The following is a 21,891-nucleotide window of genomic DNA, read 5'->3' as shown; positions in this document are numbered from 1 at the left end:
CCAGAGGAGCCAGGTCTCAATGAGTGCCAGAAGATGGAAGTAACAAGAGAGGAAGTGATATAACATGAAAAGAAGTTTGTTAATTACGGAACAGATGAGGATAAAGTAGAAGGGTGGGCAGATTTAGAGGAGGGCCCTGGAACAGTAGAGTTGATGTGGGTGGGAATGAAGGAATGAACAGGTAAGATTGGGAAGTGATGGAAGTTGTTCTTAGGCAATCAGGGGTTAGATATCACTGAGACAAGAAGAGTAAGAGGGTGGATTTTGGATTGAAAGAGGGAAGTTAAAGTCAAGTAAATATTTTTTCAGGAGGGAAATCTGAGTATGTTAGTAGGTAGTGGGGAAGGAGTCACTGGATAATGAAATATTGAAAATTGAGGAGAATGATTCTTGGGGAAGTTTCTGAAAGAAATAGGAAGAAAAGAAATCAAGGGACTAAATAGAGTTGTTATCCTTGGAAAGGAGAAGAGCATCTTCATCCTCTAAGACAAGAACAAAGAAGGGTAAGAAAAGTAAAAATGGGCAAGGGGTTTAAGATGTGAGCAGGAAAGATGAAAGGGTTCACAAAGGATAATCTTGATTTTCTCAGGTAAATCGGGGCAAGGTCATCTGTTGGAGGAACTGAGAGAGGCTGGGAATGGTATTTGGGGCTGGAGGGAAGAGGGAAAAATACTGAAATAGTCACAGTGAGGAGCATGATAGTCAATCAGGAAAAGGACTGTTGTATAGAAGTGCAGGCCTAAGTAAGCTTATATAACATGAATCTATAGGTTGAGTTAATCAACCTCCTCCATCAACATTTATGAACTCAGGAGGAAGAAGGTGGAAGGTGGCTGCTGGAGATGATCCAGGGCTGATGAATGGTAGGACATGAACAGTAGAAGGATGAAGGGTCAAGGGACTTATAAGTGTAAGACAATGCTGTCAGTCAACTAACATTTATTAAGAACCTACTGTGTGTCAGGCACTGTGAATATCTGAACTGTTTAACTATAGGATCAATGAATGTGAAGGTGGGGGCGAATGAGATAAGAGCTGATAACAAACTGGGAAAACAAAGTAGGATGAAACAAATGGAGATTGAAGAGAGATGAAGAATGTGTTTAGGAACGCAGAAGAGATGGAAAGTCAAGAGATTATTTTTAGATAGCAGAAGCAAAGCGCAGGAGCATATAGATGAGTCAGTTTTGGGTGAGAATGACATGTAAAGCATGACAGGGGTAAAATGGAGATTCAGGTCATAAGAAGTAACAAGGCTGATGAACTGGGAGGCCAGGATATTCAAAGGGACAGTGATATGACTGGACCACCAAAGATGAGGACAAGGGTTAAATCGCAGAGAAAGACTGTGAGTTGGGTATTGAACTTCATGACAAAGGAAGAAGCATAACAAGATCACAGGCAAATCATAGCAACAACCTAGGAGGGGTCTAAAAGAAGCAATGGGGAATAAAGAGTATATTAATTCCTTTTCCTCTACCAGCATGCTGGAGAGAATGAGAAAAGGAACAATAAGAAGGGAGAGAGTGATGATAGGTGATTTATTTTCTAGAAAAAGATCTCTGGTTTTTGCACAGGCTTTCTAGCTGAATCCTTCTATGTGTGCTATCTCTCTCAATTATGGTGTAAGCTCTTTGAGGGTATGTACTGTTTTCTTTCCTTTTTCTATTTGTATTCACAGAACTTAGCAAAGTTTTGCCATATAGCAACCACTTAATATTCATTCAAAGAACCAGGCTTCCATGAGCACAAAAAAGAAGGAAAAAATGTGAGAGAAAGAGATCTAGGATGAAGGGGGAATTTGTTAACAATTGAGCAGGATTTCAAAGGGTATAAAAAGAGGTTAGAATAGAACAGATACTAAAGAAGGATAGGGTTAAGTTGGATAAAGATGAGTAGTAGCAATAAAAGGAAATTATATATCAAACAGAGACACTGAGTCACAAGAATCAGGGGATTAGAAAGTGGGAGTTTGCATGGAAATGACTCAGTTGATTGATTGTTCAGAGCACGGGATAGAAAGATTGCTGGTAATGAAGATTGGGACATATGTGGTAAAAAGCACTAATTCTAGGCAGTACCCAGCAGGTATACTGTAACATTTATGTACCTTGAGAGGTCCAAATGATGCCTGGCTTTTCTCTTCCATGGGCAGTTGGCCACTAAAAGACAGCAGCTGTGAGCAAATGACCTCCTGTAGAGGAAGCACTGCAGAACCAATTAACTCTGCCTGAAACAGGGAGGAAAGAAAAGCTATGTTAAACTTCTAAAGGTCCAGGAAAGATCTGTTATATTGTAAGAGTGAATAAAAAGACTAGGAGAAGAAACTGAATTTTTTTTGATCTACAAACTTATCGCAGTGATGTAAGAAAACACACGATATCCCAAACAAAATCCTTTCTCTTCAAATTTTGCCCATCTCTCTATCTTCCCTATTTCCCTTTATTTTTCAATGATCTTCCCGAACAATTCTCAAAGGCAATCACTAATGATATACCTTTCAACAATTCAACAAACATTTATTAAGTATTTGTCAAGTATGATGAGTAAAGTCATAGGCTTAGTTTGCAAAGATGAAAAATAACTAACATAAGCTCTGTTCTTAAAGAATTTACAATTTTATTAGGTTTTTTTTGGAAGTCTGGATGGGAGATACAACATGTACATATATTTGAAAGGTAGCATGGTATCTGAAAGAGCAGTGGACTTGGAGTCAATAATTTGGATTCAGATCCTGACTTTATGGCACTTCCTACAGGTATGACACCAGACAAGTCATTTAATGTCTTTAGGCCTCCATTTCTATTCCTATAAAATAAGGGGTTACATCAGACAACCTCTGATATCCCTTCCACTAATAATTCTATGATACTAGGATTTCATACAGAATATGATAAGGAGAAATCTAGGAAAAGAGCGATAAAACTTCTGAGGAAGTAAAAGATCCTTTTCAGCTGTAGAGATCTGAGGGGGTTTGTGACAAACATGCGGCATGCCAATCTACCATTTATTTTTTAAGATAAAGGTTTCCCCATGTTAGTTTTACTGGACATTTCGGAGACAAAATTAAACCAAACCTCTAGCTAACTGGAATGGGTAGGGAAAGAGACAAGGAAGAACCCTCAGTGGAAGTACCTTTCTCTGTGTGCTCTCCTTCACATATATTTTGAACGTGAGATCAGATCTCCACCAGTGTTCTATCATTGCTCCACCAAAACGCGCAGGGAACACGTGTCGCTGCTCAAATTTCACCACTGCAATGGAGATGAATGAAGAAGGTACGGGCATGTGACTTCCTGCACTGGAAATGAAGGTCCTTACTTTTCTCAACTCATGCTGCACTCTCCTGCTTCTACTCTGTTCTATGTATTCATGCCAGATTTATTTTCCTAAAACCCTGCCAGCTTTGCACACATTACTCCCTGGCCCCAAACCCCTTAATTGAGCCTTATAGCCTAACAGGATCAAGGCCAAATTTCTCAGCCTAATATTCAAAACTCTCTATGATGTAGTCAAGAATATACAAACTACGTCTTAAATCCCTGTCACTGCTTAAGGACCAAACATAACCAAGTGGCAGGCCACATTTGGCCATGTCATCTATGGGATCCTGATCAAGATCTAAAAGAGCTTTTGGGCATTATAAAATACTCCTTTCTCCCAATTCCCTTTCAAGTTTAAAGTTCATAAGACCATATATTTGGTTCAAGTCTAAGGTTCATAAGACCAGAGCTGGAGGGGACCCCAGAGGCCACCAAGTCCAAATAAGATCACACAGGTCCTGAGTGGCATCTGAACTGGGGTTCTCTGACTCCAAATTCAGCACTTTTCTTATTGGAACAACTCTCTTATTTTAAAGGAACAAAGATGAGGAAGAGAGATTCTGTTAAACTTGACTCTGGATTTTCCTTGGATACATGCTGTGTTTTCCACTGCTATAACTTTACTTAGGCTATAATGTCTTTACAACCTCAACCCCATGTATGGCAGGTGAAATACCTCCCATTAAGTCAATATACATAACAAATTTAGAAAGCACACACTAAATGTTCTAAATGCCAGCAACAGTGAGACAAAAATGAGGTATCTGCTGCTCCCTTAAGGAGTTTATGCTCTACTGGATAAAAAAATGTACATATGAAACAACATAATTTCAAGAAAGTGAGATGCTGGTAATTAAGGGGATCAGGAATGGCCTTTTAGGAAACAGGTTGCACCTGAGTTGTGCTTTGAAGAAAGCCTGTGACTCTGTGAAGCTGAAGTGAGGGGGAGCACACTTCAGGCTGGGAAAAAAGAGGTGAGATATATAATGCTGTGTATGGAAAATGTTGTGTATGTCCTGGGGCATGTTTTGCACAGAAAACTTAGCAGCAACATTATAACTGTCTTCAAATACTTGAAGGCCTGTTACATGAGGGAGGGATTAAATTTGTTCTGTTTGGTTCTATAAGTGCTTTCACATTTGTTATTTCTCTAATCTAGTATCACATCCCATATTATCAAATGCTTGTTGGACATTTTGAACTGGATGTCATCTAGACATCTCAAACTCAGATGTCTAACATGTCAAAATCAGAACTCATTCTCTCTCCAAATCCAACCTCTTTCCAAACTTCTCTATTATTATCAAGGGCACCATCACCCAGATTTACAACTTTGGAGGCATATTTAAATTGTCTCTCTTGCTCATTCACATATCCACCCAGTTGTCAAATTTAGTAATTTCTGCTTGTGTAACATCTTCTTATATGCCTCCTCTTTTGTCCACTCACATAGCTACCACACTTGTTCAGGAACTCAGCATATCTTGCCCGGATTACTGTTTAATAGTCTCCTAATTGGAGGTATTGGAACCACTCTCCTGAGTAGGAGTGTTTACAATTAAGTCATATCCTTATCATATACTCATTTATATCATAATTACATGTGTTCTTTAAAAGAACTGAAAATTCTTTTAGGTGGGCATGTTTTATTTATCTTTGTGTCTCCTGACATCTAGGACCATAATGTACATAACTGTTTGCCCCTTTACTCCTTTGAAGGACAGTGAGGTGGTGCAGTGGATAGAGCCACTTCCTGTAGAGGAAGACCTGAGTTCAAATCTAGCCTCAGACATTTACTAGCCGTGCACCCTTGGACAAATCACTTAACCCTGTTTGTCTCAGTTTCCTCATCTATAAAATGAGATGGAGAAGGAAATAGCAAACTATTCCAGTTTCTTTGCCAAGAAAACCCCAATAGGGTTACAGAGTCAAAATAAGAACAAATTACTCCTTAGGCATATTCACTTAGTATTATGTTCACTTAGAACTCATGCTACTTTTTTCCCAGATATTTCACCTTTAAATTAGTATTTCTACAGATATGGAAAGGCCTTTAGGAACAGAGGACAGAGTTTTAGAACTGGAAGGAACATTAAAAATTATGTGGTACAGTCTTCTTATTTGGATAGACCAAGATTTCACAGATCACGTGAGGCAGTCAAGATGAATCCGGGTCTTCAAACTCTAATTCTAGTGAGATCATCTGGTTGAACTTTCTCACCTTAAAACTGTCAAAGCTGTGGCTCAAAGATGTAAAGTGACTTGTACAAAGTAAAAAAAGTAACTGCAAAACTGTTCTGGCTTGGAGCAGTTCTTTTCTAATGGGTCAAGCTGCTGACTAAAGATTGGACTAGGCAGCTAGGGTATTTTTCTTTTTTTTTTTAAATTAAATGTTATTTTATTTTAAAGAAGATCTGCCTTTTCCCCCCTTCCAACTCTCATCAAAAAGAAAGCACAAAAAACAAAACCCTCATGGACAAACAAATCTGGTCAAACAAAATGCATGCCTACATTAGTCACATATATGATGATTATGGCTCTTTCTGTCCTAAGTCCCTCATTCTGTTGGGAAAGGGTAGCAGGTTTCATCATGAGAACTCCTGACAAGAGCTAGCAAATCTCTCACAGATATTTTGTCTTTACAATACTGTTATTGTGTAAGCTGTTCTAGTTCTGTTCCCTTTACTCTGCTATTATTTTATACGTAGCTTCTCAGATTTTTCTGAAACCACCTCCATCATTCTGTTCATTACAACAGTATTCCATCACTTTTCATGTATCATAACCTTTGCATTCATTCCCCAATTGATGGATACTCCCTCAGTTTCCAGTTCTTTGCACCACAAAAAGAGCTGTTGCTTTGAATAATTTTGTACATATGGAGCCTTTCCCCTGTTCTTTGATCTCTTTATGATAGACTAGCAACTTTACTGAGTAAGAGGGTATTCATAATTTACTATCATTTTGACATAGTTCCAAATTGCTTTCCTGAATGGCTTGACCAGCTCACAGCTCTACCAATAAATAGTGCATCTAATAGGTAGGAGACAGAACTCAACAGCTATCTTAATTTGCATATCTCTAATTATTAGTGATTTAGAGTTTTTTAAAAAATATGGTCATTGATGGCTTAGACTTCTTCCTTTGAAAAAAAATATAATTTTCAAATGAGAAATGGCTCTTATTCTTATAATATCCCACCATTTACTTTGTTTCTCTCTAATTTTAGTTGCAATGGTTTTGTTTGTGCAAAACCTTTCAAATTTTATATTATTAAAATTGTTCATTTTACCCTCTGTAATCCTCTCTATCTTGTTTGGTCAGAGTGTCTCCCCTGTCCATAGATCTGATGCATAATTCCTTCTTTGCTCCACTAATTTGATTATAATGTCATTTTTCATGTTTAAGTCATGTACCTATCTGGAGCTTATTTGAGTATATGGTGCAATATTCTGATCTACAACGAGTTTCTGTTTGACTACTTTTCAGTTTTCCAACAGTTTTTTAGTGAAGGCATTTTTCAAAGAGTTGTCAGAAAGTCAAATAAGAGTTCTCAGGTGCAGAATTTATTCCAAGTTCAAACTCTTTACGGAAAATAAAAGGGATGTAATCCTCACCTCCCCCTGTAATTTTACTGGAAGCTAGTCGGATAATTTCTGTGGTCACTGAAATCTCTTCTGTGTCACTTCTGGAAGCATCAACAGGAAAGTGGTATTCTACAAAGAAAGTGCTAAAAAAAAAAAAAAAAAGATAATTAAAAAACCCAAACTCCTGTTTTTTTTTTTCCTTCTAAATTTAAGAACTGTAAGCTCTTGATTACATTGGGGAGAGGAAGTGAATAAGCATTTATTAAGTGCCTACTATATGCTGGCAGGATAAAGTACCATACACTGAAGTTCTTGCTCGAGCTGAACTGTCAAGCATTCAAACTATGCTTCAGAGAGCGCAACTCTGATGGGCTGGCCATGTTGCTCGAATGTACAACGTATGCTTGCCAAAAAGACTATTTGATCTAGAACTCACATGGGGCAGGAGATCACATGGTGGTTAGAAGAAGCATTACAAGGACATTCTCAAGTCTCTCTCAAGAACTTTGGATTTGATTGTGGGATATGGGAGACACTGGCACAGAACCACTCAGCATGATGTGCCCATGTGAGAAAAGGTACTGTGCTCTTTGAGCAAAGCAGAATTGAGACAGCACAAAGGAAACGTAGGATGCGCAAATTTGGAGTTATCCACCCCAAAGGTTCACATGGACTATCTGTGTCCCACTATGGTAGAGCATTCCGAGCTTGTATTGGTCTGATCGGCCACAGTTGGACACACTGAAACTTCACTTTATCATGGTGATGTCATTTTCGTCCTCTTTGAGAACTAAGGACAACCAACCATGTGCCAGGCATGGTACTAAGCACTTTACAGATATTATCTTATTTGATTCTTATAACGCTTTGGGAGGTAGGTCCTAATATTATCTCCATTTTACAGTTGAGGAAACTGAGGCAGACAAGTGATGTGACTTGCCCAGTGTCACAGAGTATCTGAGAGAACATATGAACTCAGATCTTCCTGACTGTAGGCCCAATGCTCTCTCCACTGTACCACTAGCTGCACTTAATACTATTTACCCCACTATGTTGTTATATTTCCTTTGTGATTTCAACTCTGTAGATAATACTTCAACTTATATAGCTTTATTTCCCTCTATCTTAGTAGATGCTTTAATGAACTGCTAGTGTCAGAACAACTTAGTTCGTGTCAGATAACACTCCAATGCTGGCTAAACTGGCCTTCAGATAAAGTCATGCCCACTGGGTTCACATTCAAACCCCTTCTTAGCTGGTATGACTTGTTAGAATTTAAATTCTGTTGCCACAGTCTTCACATATATGGTGTCTACATAGCAGTTAACAAGCAGAGAAGCTCATGAACCTGGATGCTTGAGCTGATAGAATCTTTATACACAGGAATTCTCAAAGACCACCTAAGGTATGGTAAGGCTACAAGGTGTGTTGTTAGAGAAAATACCCACATGGATGAAATCACAGATCTCTTGCATGTTAGTAAAGAGCAGAGAGAGGGATCAAGACCAGGTCTCCCAACTCCCTGTTCCAGACTCAGAGCTTTCTAGGTTATCACTGGGAGGCTGGAGCATGAAGTAATTAAGGCAGAGCTTTCAAAATTCCTCTCAGACCCTGATCACTGCAATAACCTATGCTGGTCACCTTCTAGTGAAGAGGTAATGAATTCAAGGTACAGGATGGACATACATTTTTGGACAATGTTGTAACTTGCTTTGTTTTACTACATATAAATGTCACAAGGATTTTCTTTTTCTTGGGAGGAGAAGAGAGAGAAAAAATGCTTATTAAAAAATAAAATAAAATTTAACTCCTCCTCCTCCCTGCCAATCAGGGATATCCATGGGAAGATCTTGTGGGGAAATCACATGTTCAAACCACATATATATTCCAAGTCACTATGAACCTTCAGTAAAGATGTCAGAAAATCACGCCTACCTCTTTAATCTAAAATCTTCAGGCCTTACCATCTGTTCTGCTGCTATGACCTCTAGACATGTGACTTGCTAATATACCTTTAGAACTTTTGGACCTTTCTATGGGCTCTGTGGTTTTCTACATGTGCTACCTCCCCCAATTGAAGCATCAATTTCTTAAGAACCTAGCTACCTCATTTTTTCTATTTGTGTTTCCAATGTATAAATGTTTTATTTATTAATTTATTCATGTAAATAAATGGATACACAATCTACATACAGAACATAAGAATGGTAACCTTAGAGGGGAAGAATATTCGGGTGGCTGGAGGAACCACAAAAAGCCTCCTATGGAAAATGATATATGAGTTGAATCTTGAATGAAGCTGAGGAAACCAAGAGCCAGAGTTTGAGAGGGAGAGCATTCCAGGCATGAGGGACAGACAAGGCAAAGACATGGAAATGGGAGGTGGAGTACTGTTTGGTCGGATTAGTTTGTTTGCATGGATTAATAAAATGATTAGTATCACTGGGTCACAGGATATATGAAGAGCAATAAAAGAGTAGAAAGACAGGAAGGGGCCAGGTTGTAAAGATCCTTAAATGCCAAACAAAGGACTATATATTATACATATTCCTCCAGCAACAAACGTAAAATCCTCTTAAAGACCTTCAGAAGCTGTCCCTTTCCTATCTTTCCAGACTTCTTACACCTGAGAGGCTATTTCATGTGATCCACTGACATTGCTCTTCTTTGCTATTCCTTGCAAATGACATTATCTCCAACTCTGGGCATCATCACTAGCTGTTCCCTTGCCTGGAATACTCTCTCTCCCCATCTGTACCTCCTGGCTTCCTTCAAGTCCCAGCTAAAGTTCCAATTTCTTCAAGAAGCCTTTCTCAATTGTCCTTAATCTTTAATACCTTTCCTCTGAGACGATTTCCAATTTATTCCGTATATATCTTATTTGTACACAGTTGTTTGCAGATCGTCTCACTCTTCTGATTGTGAACTCCTTAAGAAGGGGGACTGTTTTTTGCCTATCTTTATTATCCCTCATGTTTGGCTTGGCACATATTAAGCGAATAATGAATGCTTGTTGACTTTAAAAGATTAAGAATCAAAGAACTATAGAATCCTAGATCTAAAAGAGATCTCAGAGGACACCTGACCTAACCTCTATTAGAAACATGTAAAAAGTGTTGCATATCTTTTACACTATTTCCCAAAATAATTCAATATATATTTATCAAATGCCTATTATATGCAGAGCACTGTGATATGTGGTAGAGGAGATACAGAAGAGAGGTTCCCCATCCTTGTGGTATTGAGACTAAAAGAGTTTAGAGATAATGATTGGATACAAAGTTATATATAATACAACATAGGACATGATTAAATACTATTTGAGAAGGGAAAGATTGTTTTTCACTGAAGCAGAAGATCAAGAAAGGCTTTAAACTAATACTAATGAAGTCACAACACTCATAAAGAATTTCTAGGACCCTTAAAGCTAGGGCAGCCTTTTAGATTAACTAATCAATTACTTGAAACCAAAATCCTTTCCTGAAAAGGCCTAGCTTAGATTGCTAAATTGTTCATGAAGCCTTCACGTATCACCACCACTGAAAGTAATCTGTCCTTTCACTACTGGTGCACCCAGAGAATCACAGGATGTCACAAGGTCATCTAGTCTAACCCACAAAGAAATGTCCCCATATCCCTGACAAGAAATTGTCATCTAATCTCAGCATAGAGATCTTCAGCGAGGATGAAATTCACAACTTGTTTTCACCTATCACATTTTCCCTTGTATTATATTTGTGAATATATCTTCTCTCCTCTATTATATTATAAGCCCTTGAAGCTGGAACTATTATTTGCATCTTTCTGTCTTAGGATTTCAGGAGTAGCTAGGTGATGCAGTGGATAGAGTGCCAGCCTTGGAGTTAGGAAGAACTAATTTCAAATCCAGCCTTAGATACTTACTAGCCATGTGACCCTGAGCAAGTCACTTGACCTTGTTTGCCTAAGTTTCCTCATCCGTAAAATGAGATGGAGAAAGAAATGGCAAACCACTCCATTATCTTTGTCAAGAAAACCCTAAACAGGTGAAGAGTTGGACACAATTGAACAACAAAATCTTCAGATTTTAGCACAATGCTTTGCACAAACAGGTACTGAATCAATTTTCAGCAAATGAAAATTACTTTTTTTCTAACTCTTATTCTCTGTTTAATTCAAGCCTGTTAATTTAAATACAGGACCCAGAACTAAATGAATAACATAATATGTTTGCATGGCAGTTCAAGGGCAGTATGTCAAATTCATACAATTTTTCTGATTACATCATTGGTAGCCTCCTCAAAATTCTTCAGTGGCACCTTACTGTGTCCAAGATAAAGTCCAAACTCATCCATCAACCTGGCATTCAAAATCCTTCATAACTGGGGGGACGGAGCCAAGATGGCAGAGTAGAAACATGCATCTGCTCAAGCTCTCCCCACAGTGTCCTTAAAATACCTGTAAAAAATGACTCTAAAGAAATTCCACAGCAGCAGAAGCCACAAAATGACAAGAGTAAAACAGATTTCCAGTCCAAGACAACCTGGAAGGCCAACAGGAAAGGTCTATTGCACTGAGCTTGGAGTAGAGCGCAGTCCAGTGTGGGCCACGCAGCACAGACAGGACTGGAGCAGGCTTCAAGGCACTGAATCATGGGAAGCTGCTGTGGTCTCCAGATTTCTCAACCCACAAATGCCAAAGACAGCTTCAAAGGTGAGTGAGTCCCAGTCTCAGACTCAGTGCAGCAGCAGCTTCTAGAGCTCTAAGCCTACAACCAGTGGGGGAATTGAGGGGCTGATCTGGGTCTTAGTTCTGAGTGGTGGTCCTGGGGTGAGGAGAAGCACTGATTTGGCAGAGCTGGTGGCAGTTGTGAAGAGGGAATTCTACTTGCAGTTCCAGGGCAGAAAAGAGTGCTTGCAGTTGCTCACAGATCAGAGAGCAGGCCAGGGGAAGAGTAAATACCTCTCCCTTGATTACATACATCACCTTGGAGGAACTGAGAACTTACAGGTCCCTAGAGATATCTCAGATAACAGCTACACAAAACCTCTGAAGCCTGGGGTAGTAAACCCTCCACTTGACAAAGGGCTCAAAAGTGATTGGCTGGGAAAATGCCCCAAAAGGGTAAAAATAAATGAAAGATCCTTCTTATCTGGTCGGTAACTTGAGGATTCAGTTTAGTCATTAAAGATAGATTCTCAATGTATTATGGAATTTCATGCCCTTTTCTCATCTTCATACATTTGCTAATATTGTTCCAATACCCAAAATGCCTTTCTCTCCTGCTTCCTGTGTTATCTTGCTAAAAAGGTATCATATTTCAAGATCCAGTCCAAATGCCATTTCTCCATTGCCATACTTTCTAAGTTTGAGTTAATCTTTCCCTTCTAAGAGCTCTCAAAGCACTCTGCATCTTTCTTAGACACTTAACTTCTATTTTTCTGGTAGATTACTAGTGAGTATGTTTTATAAAGTTAAACTGCCTAGTGGCATGAACCATGTCTTCTTTGTCTTATCTCCCTTGCATCTTGCACATAATAGGCATTTAATGAACGTGTTGAGTAAGTGTCAATTCTGGCAAAGCACTGCCCTAGCACTATCCTTTTGATTGGCCTAGCCCTCTATTCCTGCCTTGACCTCCCTATTTGTATTAGAGCAAAGTACAGATGTGGTCAAAAATCTTTAGCTTTAGCCTCACTAGAGAAGCCACAGGAAGGAAAGGGAAGAAGTAGGAGAGGAGGAGAAGAATCCAAGTGTACCGCTTTCTGGTTGAACTTGATCTGGGTGGTCTGGCTGGTATGCTTGTTTTGCTTGAGGTCACCTGGGGAGTCTCTGGGGGTACTCCCAGTGCTTCAATGACAACTCTGGCTGAGCGTATTCGACCCAACAGGGCCAGTCTATCTAAACTCAGTGTGATTACTTCAGCTTTCCTGGGATTCTCTGAACATATCAGCTGTACAGCAGAACTTCTGAAAAGAGTTCAGAGAACTGAGTTATTATTATTTTAACTACTACACCCTGATTAAAACAAACAAATAAATAAACAAAAATTTATTAAGTGACAAATAATCAATGTTTTTATCCATAGCAAGTCATGAAAAATGTCTACATACTTCACATCTACATGTGAAGAGGTGCTATGAGCTACATCAGTGAACACAGTACCAATGAAATCACTGATCTTTTAAACACCAGTACATTTGATAAACCTCTCTAGAAGGTCATTCACCTAATTAGCAGACAAACTAGACAGCCAGTAATGACTTGAACTACTGCTTGAACTCTAATGGAATTTACTTCCTCAGCTGACTTCCCACATAGATAAAGAGATTAGTCCTTTACCAGCGCTGCTACAGAAATAAGTTTTTTGCCTATACAAATGAGACAAAGTATCTTCCTTTCTGCTTTAGCATGTTAGAAGGGACCAGAGGAAAAAACCTTCTACAAAATCTTAATGTCAGTAACTTAACTTTTTATAGCATTTTATATGAGGCAATGGGGTAGAGTGGAACTATTCCACTAATCATGGTCTCAGAGCACCAGGTTCAGGACCGGATTCTGAGGCTCACTATCTGTGTGACCTTGGGCTAGTCATTTAGCTTCCCTGGGTCTAAGCTTTCACATCTATAAAAAGGGATTGGACCAGATGGCCTCTGATGTCACTTGAAGCTTTAAATCTGATTCAATAGACCTTGTTAATGTCAGCCTAAAACTTAAAGCAAAGAACTTTCTTCAAAACCCTATGGGATAAGCAGCACAAGAATTACAACTAACCTCTTTGGTTAGTAATAACTTTTTCCTTCATACATCAAGGGCATTGTTTTAATGCTGTGATTGTGTAACATTCTGTATCATGGTAATTTCTTTATTCCTCTCCACAATATATTTTCTTTTACACTTGTATTTGTACTTCTTCCCATGCTTAGTAAATCTGAGAAATGGGATTTGAATTGAGGTTTCCAGACTCAAAGTACTGAACTTTTATTTCACTAAGCTGTCTTTTAACCACAGAGAATTACACCTGGAGAGGACCTTAAGGATCTAGTTCAGGGGTGTGGAACCTGAAGCTTTGAGACCACATACGGCCCTCTAGGTCTTCAAATGCGGCCCTTTGACTGAATCTAAACTTCACAGAACAAATCCCCTTAAGAAAAGGATTTGTTCTGTAAAACTTGGATTCAGTCAAAAGGCTGGACCCAAGGACCTAGAAGGCTACATGGCCTCGAGGCTGCAGGTTCCTCACCCCAGAGATTCTAGTTCAATCCTGCTGCTGCTGTTAGTACTACTACTAATAGTAACATTCATACAGCACTTTAAGGTTTGATAAGCACTTTACATGTTACCTCATTTGATCCTAACAACAACCCTATATGGTAGGTGCTATTATTACACATGAAGAAACTGAGGCTGAGAGGAAAAGTGATATTCCCCAGGTCACATGGCTAGCTAATGCTATGGAGATCTCATCTCAGTTATTTAATAAACGTTCACAGAGAGGCTCACTTAGGTTTCCTTCCCAATGCTGTCTTCTTTTGACTATGACCCAAATTCACTGCCTTGGAATGCTGGCCAGTATTTCTCGACTGGACTATTTTCTCAGGTAGTATTTTGTCATCATCTTCACTGTGAACATCACTCACAATGGAATCAGCTTTCTTCAAACGCATAGTAGGAAAGGAAAGAAAAGAAAACAAAAAAAAAAGAAAAACATAAGAAGTTAACCAATTTGGGGCCAACAATCACAATTTCCCCAGAGACTGTTAAGCTTTTCACTGGGTGGATATTTTACTAAAGCAAAAATGTTACCTCAACAACCCAAGGGATTTTTGTTGCACATTATTACTTACTATTTAAATCAGCCCTCAGATTATATTTTAGTGCTTACAAATTCAGTTTATGAGAATAAATTTCCAAAATAGATATCTCTATTAAAAACTCATTCTCACTGGAACACACCACTTCACTGTTATGAGTGCTGTCCTCATAATACCTGGGTGAAAGAATTAATAGATGTTTTAAGTCCAGATTCTTAAACATTCCCCAAAAGGAGAAGTGTCTCACAGAATGAATCAATCAAGTATAAAGGCAATGTTCTATCTAGCATCAGAGTAAAAGCATTATAGTATGAAGAATTCTGCACCTGGGATCAGGAGAGCTGGGCACAAATCTCTGCTCCAACATCGACCAGTTATGTGGGTGTCACCAAGTTACTCTCCCTCTGAGGCTGCTTCCTCATCTATAAAATGCACTGCTGCCACCTGCTTCTTGACATAACTTGTATAGTCCTTACCTAAGTCATGCTGTTCCCTATTCCTGAAGTCTTTTTCTCATTTCTGAAATCGAAAGGAAAAGTCACCTCCTGTAGAAAGCACTGCTTTATCTCCTCAGTCATTAGGGACCTTTCCCCTCAGACCACATATGACATTGTTTTGTATCTCTCTGATGCATTTATCACATAACGTACATAAGTTATTTTTGTTTATCTTCCTAACTATAGCAAAGGTTCTTAAAACTCTTTGTGTCATGCACCCCTTCGACAGTCTAATGAAGCCTATGCGCAGCCTTCTCAGCGTAACATTTTTAAATGCATAAAACAAAATATGTAGGATTACAAAGGGAACCAATTATTACTGAAATAAAGAGTAACTTTTTTCTATTCAAGTTCAAATACCCTCTGAAACCTATTCAAAGATTCAAGGTTAAGAACACCTATACTAAACTACAAATTCTATGAAGGGTGCAATTTTGCCTTATGTAAGTTTTTTATCTCCCCTAGTGCCTAACAGTGAACTCTGCATACAGTAGGTATTCAATAAATGTTTGTCAAACAATGAATGTGCATTAACACTCACCTTCCATATCTGTCTAGTTACGAAATACTAGTCACCAAATACTGTCTTTTTTCCATCCCCAATGTGTACTATGTTCAAAACATTGTATCATGCAAGAATAATTCTTCCCTTCTATTCTCATTACCAATCCCTCTCATTCAGGCCCTTATTATCTCATGGCTAGCCTAACAGATAGCCAGTTTCTAGTTTTCACAATCAGCAGCCTGACCTAGTGGAAAGAGCACTGGACTGCACATTAAGAGAATTAGGTTTAAGTTGAAACTTTACTACTTAAAAGCTATAGGACTTTAGTCATTTCCCCTTTTCTAGGCTTTATGGTTAAGTAATTCAGTTTTAGGGTTGTTTTTGTCACCTACTGCAAGATCACTCACATGAAACAGAAAAAACTAGGTCTGGACCAGATAATTCTATTGTTCCCTTTAGCACTAACATTTTATGATACTATGGTCCCAGAATAAGAAAAGGAATCCAAACTCAAGTTTAGAGCAAAGGCTCAAATATTTCATCCTGGAGGTGAACATGCAGCTGCACAAATTGAACCCCAGAATCTAACAGCGGAAGGGATGGATCTCAGAAGTCACCTAGTACAAACCCTACTCAAAGTCTGAATGTCCTCTACACCTCTACCACGGGGGGTAATCTAGTTTCTACCTAAGCACACAATGATCTCAGTAAAGGAGTTATATGAAATCAAGAGCTGATGTTAAAAGAGGAATTCCACAAAGTTTTAAGAGGGACTTTGATAAGCTGGAGCATATTGAGTTGGGTACTCAGGATATGTATAAGTCTTAAAACTATGTCATATGACGAACAGTTGATAGAACTGAAGATAGTTAGCCTGGAGAATGTGAGGCCTGTTTTCTAGTACCTGAAAGGCCACCACATGGAAGAAAGGTTACATTTCTTTTACTTAGTCTCAGATGGCAGAAATATGATCACTGGATGGAATTTATAAGGAGGCAGATATTATCTTACATAATCCTAAAAGGGGTAGCTATTCAATAATGAAATGGGTTGCTGCAGACTGAGTTCTTTATTACTAGATGTCTGACCAAGGGATGATCACTTGATGGAGATGGCAGAAATTGGATTCTGTTCAGATACAGACTTCCCTTATACTATCAAAAAGAGTATCTTCAAACACTAATCTTCCAATACCTCCATAATTCCAGAGCTGAGTAGAACCGCTTTTTAAGAAAGCATAGATAACCAAAGTCTACACTAGAGAACGGAATAAATAAGGACTAGAAAACACAAGGAAATTATATAAAAATGGTGGTGCAAAGTAATTTCCAAAGGTCATCCTGCTATCTGCCCTGTTGCAAAGTGATTTTCACTTAAGTTGCTACGCTAATTTATGCATTCTTAAATATCTTTGACAAGAGATTCTATGACCTCTTCTACTTTTCAGAAAAAAACAGTGAAATGGAAGAACTGAACCAGAAGGCAGAAAAGAATCCTAACTGCCACAAAGCATCTTGGGCAAGATACTTAGGTAAGTCACTTCTCCTTTCTAGGTCTGTTTCTTCATTGATAAAACGAGGGAGGTAATCTATAATGTACCTTCTGACACAAAAAAATATGGCAAATACTACATACAACCAATGCAGTGAGAATTTATGGATATATTAGTAATAGCAACTCAAACTCCAATAGTGCTGTCTCCACAATGACCTTCTGAAATAAATAATAAAAGGATTATACCCATTTTACAGATGAACAGCATGGCTAAATGATTATTGATCACACTGTCAGAACTGGAACTTGAACTCAGATATCTCTCAGAGGTTATTAGTGCTCTATCCAAAATAGAGAGGTATCCTGGAAGAATTTTCCTCAGGACAATCAACTTACCGATGTCCTATAAAACAAGCTCTCCAGAAGACTCTGATCATACTGAGGATCATTAAGCTCACTGCTACAGTATGCATCACTCCCAGGTGAGAGGGATTCAGGAGGGGAACCTAAGCCATCCCAGTAATGCCTGGGAGACTTGTCAGCACTGTGGAGAAAAAATAAAGAAAAACAGAAATGCCTTAAAGGAAGAATTACTTTAGGTCTATTTTTAGTAGTTAAATAATGGCTTTTTTTTCTACTAGTAATAACTAATAAATACTTACAGTCATGGCATTTTACATTTGCCAAGAACCATAGAACTCATTATTTAACATAATTTTGTCTATAACTTAGTGAAGAAGGCATGATAGAAATAATGATTACAAATTATGGGTGACTTGTCCAAGGTCACATAGCAAGTAAGCTGTGAACTCTGCAAGTGTTCAGACTCTATAATTCTATCCTCTTGCCAATAACACTTTGCCTGTCAAATTTTTTAGGTCTCAACTATGGTTAGAAAAGAAGTAGTCTACTGGGAAAATATCTTTGTATTAATATATCATAAGGGATTGATATCCAAGACATATAGGCAACTTATAAAAACCATTTCCCAATAGTTAAGTGGTCAAAAGTTTTGAATAAACAGTTCTCAAAAGAGTTACAGACCATTTATGTTCATATGAAAAACCCTCCAGATACCTAATGAAGAGAGAAAGGAGAATCAAAACCACCACCACACAACACGGCCAGAAAACTGGCATATGATAGAAGAAGAAAACCTATGTGTCCCAGGAATTGTTGACTGACTGATTCGATTCAATTCCTTCTCGTGCTATTTCTTGCACAAAAGATGAATTTTAAAGAAGCCAAATTCAGGGGTTTCAGGTAAAAAAATATAATGCAAGAAGTCAGAAAGAAAGAATTCAAATAGAGAGCCAGAGTCATAAGCACACAATACAATAAAAATGATAATACTACATAAATTAATTTACTTATTCAGTGCCATGCCAATAAAACTACAAAAGGATTACATTCCAGAGCTAACAAAAAATAATAACAAAATTCATCTGGAGGAACAAAAGATTAAGAATCTTGAAGAAAACCATAAAAAAAGAGAAGGGGGTCTAGCAGTACCAGATCTCAAACTATATTACAAAGCAGTAATCATCAAAATATTTTGCTACTGGCTAAGAAATAGATCAGATTAGTGAAGAGATCTGGAGTACAATTTACAGAAACAAATGAAGTTAGTTTTAGTACCCTAATACTTAATAAACCCAAAGGTCCTAGCTACTGGAATAAAAACTTATTGACAAAAACTATTAGGAAAACTGTAAAGTCTGGCAGTAACTAGGTATATATTAACATTTAACACCATATATTGTACTAAGGCAATCTTCAGATAGGCACATGACTTAGACACAAAGGGTGATATCCTAAGGAAATTAGAGAAGGATGGAAGAAAATATTTGTCAGATTTATAAAGAGTGGAAGAGTTTATGATCAAACAAAATGAGGATCCAAAAGTAATTTGATTACATAAAAACCTTTTGTACAAATAGAACCAACGGAATTAGTTACAAGAGAAGTAAATGAGAAAAAATCTTTACATTAAGTTTCTCTGATAAAGGTCTTTTTCTAAGATATACAGAGAATTATGTTAAAAGTAAAAGAATAAGAGCCATTCTCCAATTGACAAATGGTCGAAAGGTACAAACAAGCAATTTTTAAAGGAAGAAATCCAAACTAATGATAGCCACGAAAAAATGTTCTAAATCATGCATAATAAGAAAAATGCAAATTAAAATAACTTTGAGATTCCACATCATACCCATTAGATTAGCAGTTGACAATAAAGGAAAAGGACAAATGTTGGAGGGATGTGGGAAAACAGATACATTATTTCACTATTGGTAAAATTGTGAATGGTCAAGTCATTATCAGCAAGTAGGAACTATGCCCAAAAAACGTATTAAACTGTGCATATCCTTTGACTCAGTGACACCATTAGTCTTTACCCCAGACATCAAAAAAAAGAGGAACATCACCCATATTTACAAAATTATTCATAGCAGTAGCTCTTTTGAAAAAATTAAATAAAGATACTCAATAAAAAATACCCTGAAAAAAGAATCAATCAATCAATAAGTGCTGATTAAATACATACTATGTGCTAAGCACTGCATATACACAGATAAGAGTGAAAGAGTCCTTAACTTCATGAAATTTAAAATGCAGTGTTTTTTTTTGAGCACAGCCTAATTTTAATCTGAGTATCAAGAAAGTTAGGCAGGAAAAGACCGAGATTCAGAATTGTGTAATAGATTAGACACCTTCTAACTGAATCAATATTAACTATCACTTTGATTATGTTCACAAAAAGAATGAAAAATTGCTAATTTCATCATTTAGCAATGAAATTTAAACGTATGATTTTTAAACTATAAAATGCCACATAAATTTGGTAGGTGTTTACTATTCGTGTCCAAGTTCAGTGTAACTGGGTAGAAGCTTCTTCTCCATTGTTACAATTCAGAAATCACAAGCTCGAGCCCCCATCAATGATGTCTTCATTACCAGTCATATAGACAGATTCATCAGAGGCCAACTACACACACAACTGGGCCACCTCTTCTGTGGCTGCAATTCTTCCTGTCTTTTGTCTCTTCAAGAAATCATTCATCACTTCTTTGGGGTCTGGGCTAGCCTGGATTCCGTCATGCAGAGAAGGCATATCAACAGTTCCTGGACACACACAGCTGCACCTGATATCCTGCTTGATGAAACTGGCAGCCACGGATTTTGTCAGTCCAATCACGGCTGCTTTGGACGTACTGTATACACATCTGTCAACAACTCCTTTGATGCTGGAAGCCACAGAAGACATGTTGATAATGGTGCCAGATTTCTGGTCAAGTATTTTGGGAATAAATGCCTTAATCATCAACAGCACGCTTCAGACATTCGGATTCATGGTGAAGTCTCAGTCTTTTTCCTTATATTCCGGGATTGTTCCATGATGCACAAATCCAGCAACATTAAAAAGAACATCAAGTCTCTCAATTTCCTTGGAGTATGTCTCAATTTGTACCTTTTTTGTCACATCAAGAACTCGAGTTTGAATGCCTGAATGCTCATTTAGCTCCTTGAGTTTGGATTCATTGATATCTGTTGCTATGACTTTGGCCCCTTCTTTTTGGCAAAGGCCAGAGCAGCTGCCTGACCAATTCCTTGAACAGTAGCAGTCAGAACGATGACCTTGCCATCGAGTCGACCCATGGTGCAGTCCCACCTGCTTCTTAGGTTTTCCTCCCAAAGCTCTTTCGGTTGCAACAATACAAGGGCCAGTGTTCCTTCATTCTTAAAATGTAGTTTTGCAAGAGCAAAAAACTGTAGCTACAGGGATACAGAAAGGCTTCAAGTAGAAGGTGCTGCTTGAGTTGGGTCTTGAACTTCAAAAGTGGAAGCTCCTTTGTAACATTCTTATTTTTGTGATTCTTATATGCTCACTGATAGACTATCAGCTCCTAGAAGGCAGGGATTTTAAAATCAAGTTTTTAAAATCCCTTTATGCTAGGACCTTGCACATAATACATAACAACAGTTTATTTATTTGTATTGAACTGAAATTGCTAAAGCATTTTCATAAATGTCATAAAAACATAAATGTTGCAAAACTGTTTTTTACCTGCCCAGAAGGAGCTGTATTGCCTTGGCATCAACTTGAGGGTCATCTTCACAAAAGATACTTTGAGTTGAAGGGAGTAGGGGATCTTCAACTGTGTGCCTGGTCTTGGCAATCACTGGGTTTTTAGGGCCAATCCCAGATGACAATTTGACACTAAAATTTAAAAATTTTATTTTTCATACATTAATGATGACAATTACTGAGAGTTGATAAATTGATGATATTTCCACTCGAAACTTACTGAGCTAATGATTTGACTGACTGTTTTCTCAGAAAAGGAGGAACTTCTGTTAGTATATTAGCATCTGGACAGGACTGCATTGCTGAAACTACCATGGCATTGCGGAGTTTATTGCCTTGCTCCAAAAGGGCTAAAGGGAGAGAAAGAGAAAAGATTCAGAATCCAGAAATTAAATGACAGCAACTGCAGCCCATATTAATAAAGGCATCATAGGTATAGTTGATGTGGATAAAGCACACAGGAAATGAAATCAAATCATACCTCAAATACTTATTAACTGTATAATTATGAGCAAATCACTTAATTTCTCAAAAGTCTCTGTATCCTCATCTGTTAAGATGGAAATAATGACACTTGCATGTTGTCTGCTTTATAAGGTTGTTGT

At 37.9% G+C, this 21,891-nt stretch overlaps 1 protein-coding gene and 1 pseudogene across 6 annotated transcripts in view; both read right to left on the bottom strand.

The window, feature by feature from the left end:
• The window catches only part of C2CD3 (C2 domain containing 3 centriole elongation regulator), a 168,964-nt gene that overhangs the window by 100,703 nt on the left and 46,370 nt on the right, over positions 1-21,891 (bottom strand). For all 6 annotated transcript variants that reach the window (XM_072610867.1, XM_072610868.1, XM_072610873.1 and 3 more), the window contains 8 exons: positions 21,507-21,636; positions 21,266-21,418; positions 17,596-17,743; positions 14,393-14,544; positions 12,649-12,858; positions 6,941-7,053; positions 3,136-3,254; positions 2,111-2,230 (listed from right to left, as the gene is read on the bottom strand). In XM_072610867.1, the coding sequence (XP_072466968.1) occupies positions 2,111-2,230; positions 3,136-3,254; positions 6,941-7,053; positions 12,649-12,858; positions 14,393-14,544; positions 17,596-17,743; positions 21,266-21,418; positions 21,507-21,636 (1,145 nt within the window). The remainder of the gene's footprint in view (positions 1-2,110; positions 2,231-3,135; positions 3,255-6,940; positions 7,054-12,648; positions 12,859-14,392; positions 14,545-17,595; positions 17,744-21,265; positions 21,419-21,506; positions 21,637-21,891) is intronic.
• On the bottom strand, positions 19,153-21,259 carry LOC140505178 (dehydrogenase/reductase SDR family member 6 pseudogene; annotated as a pseudogene).

This window comes from Notamacropus eugenii, chromosome 5, assembly GCF_028372415.1.
Source record: "Notamacropus eugenii isolate mMacEug1 chromosome 5, mMacEug1.pri_v2, whole genome shotgun sequence".
NCBI classification, from domain to species: Eukaryota; Metazoa; Chordata; class Mammalia; order Diprotodontia; family Macropodidae; genus Notamacropus; species Notamacropus eugenii.
The sequence above is the reverse complement of the archived record's forward strand: the minus strand, read 5'-3'. Positions and strand labels throughout refer to the sequence as shown.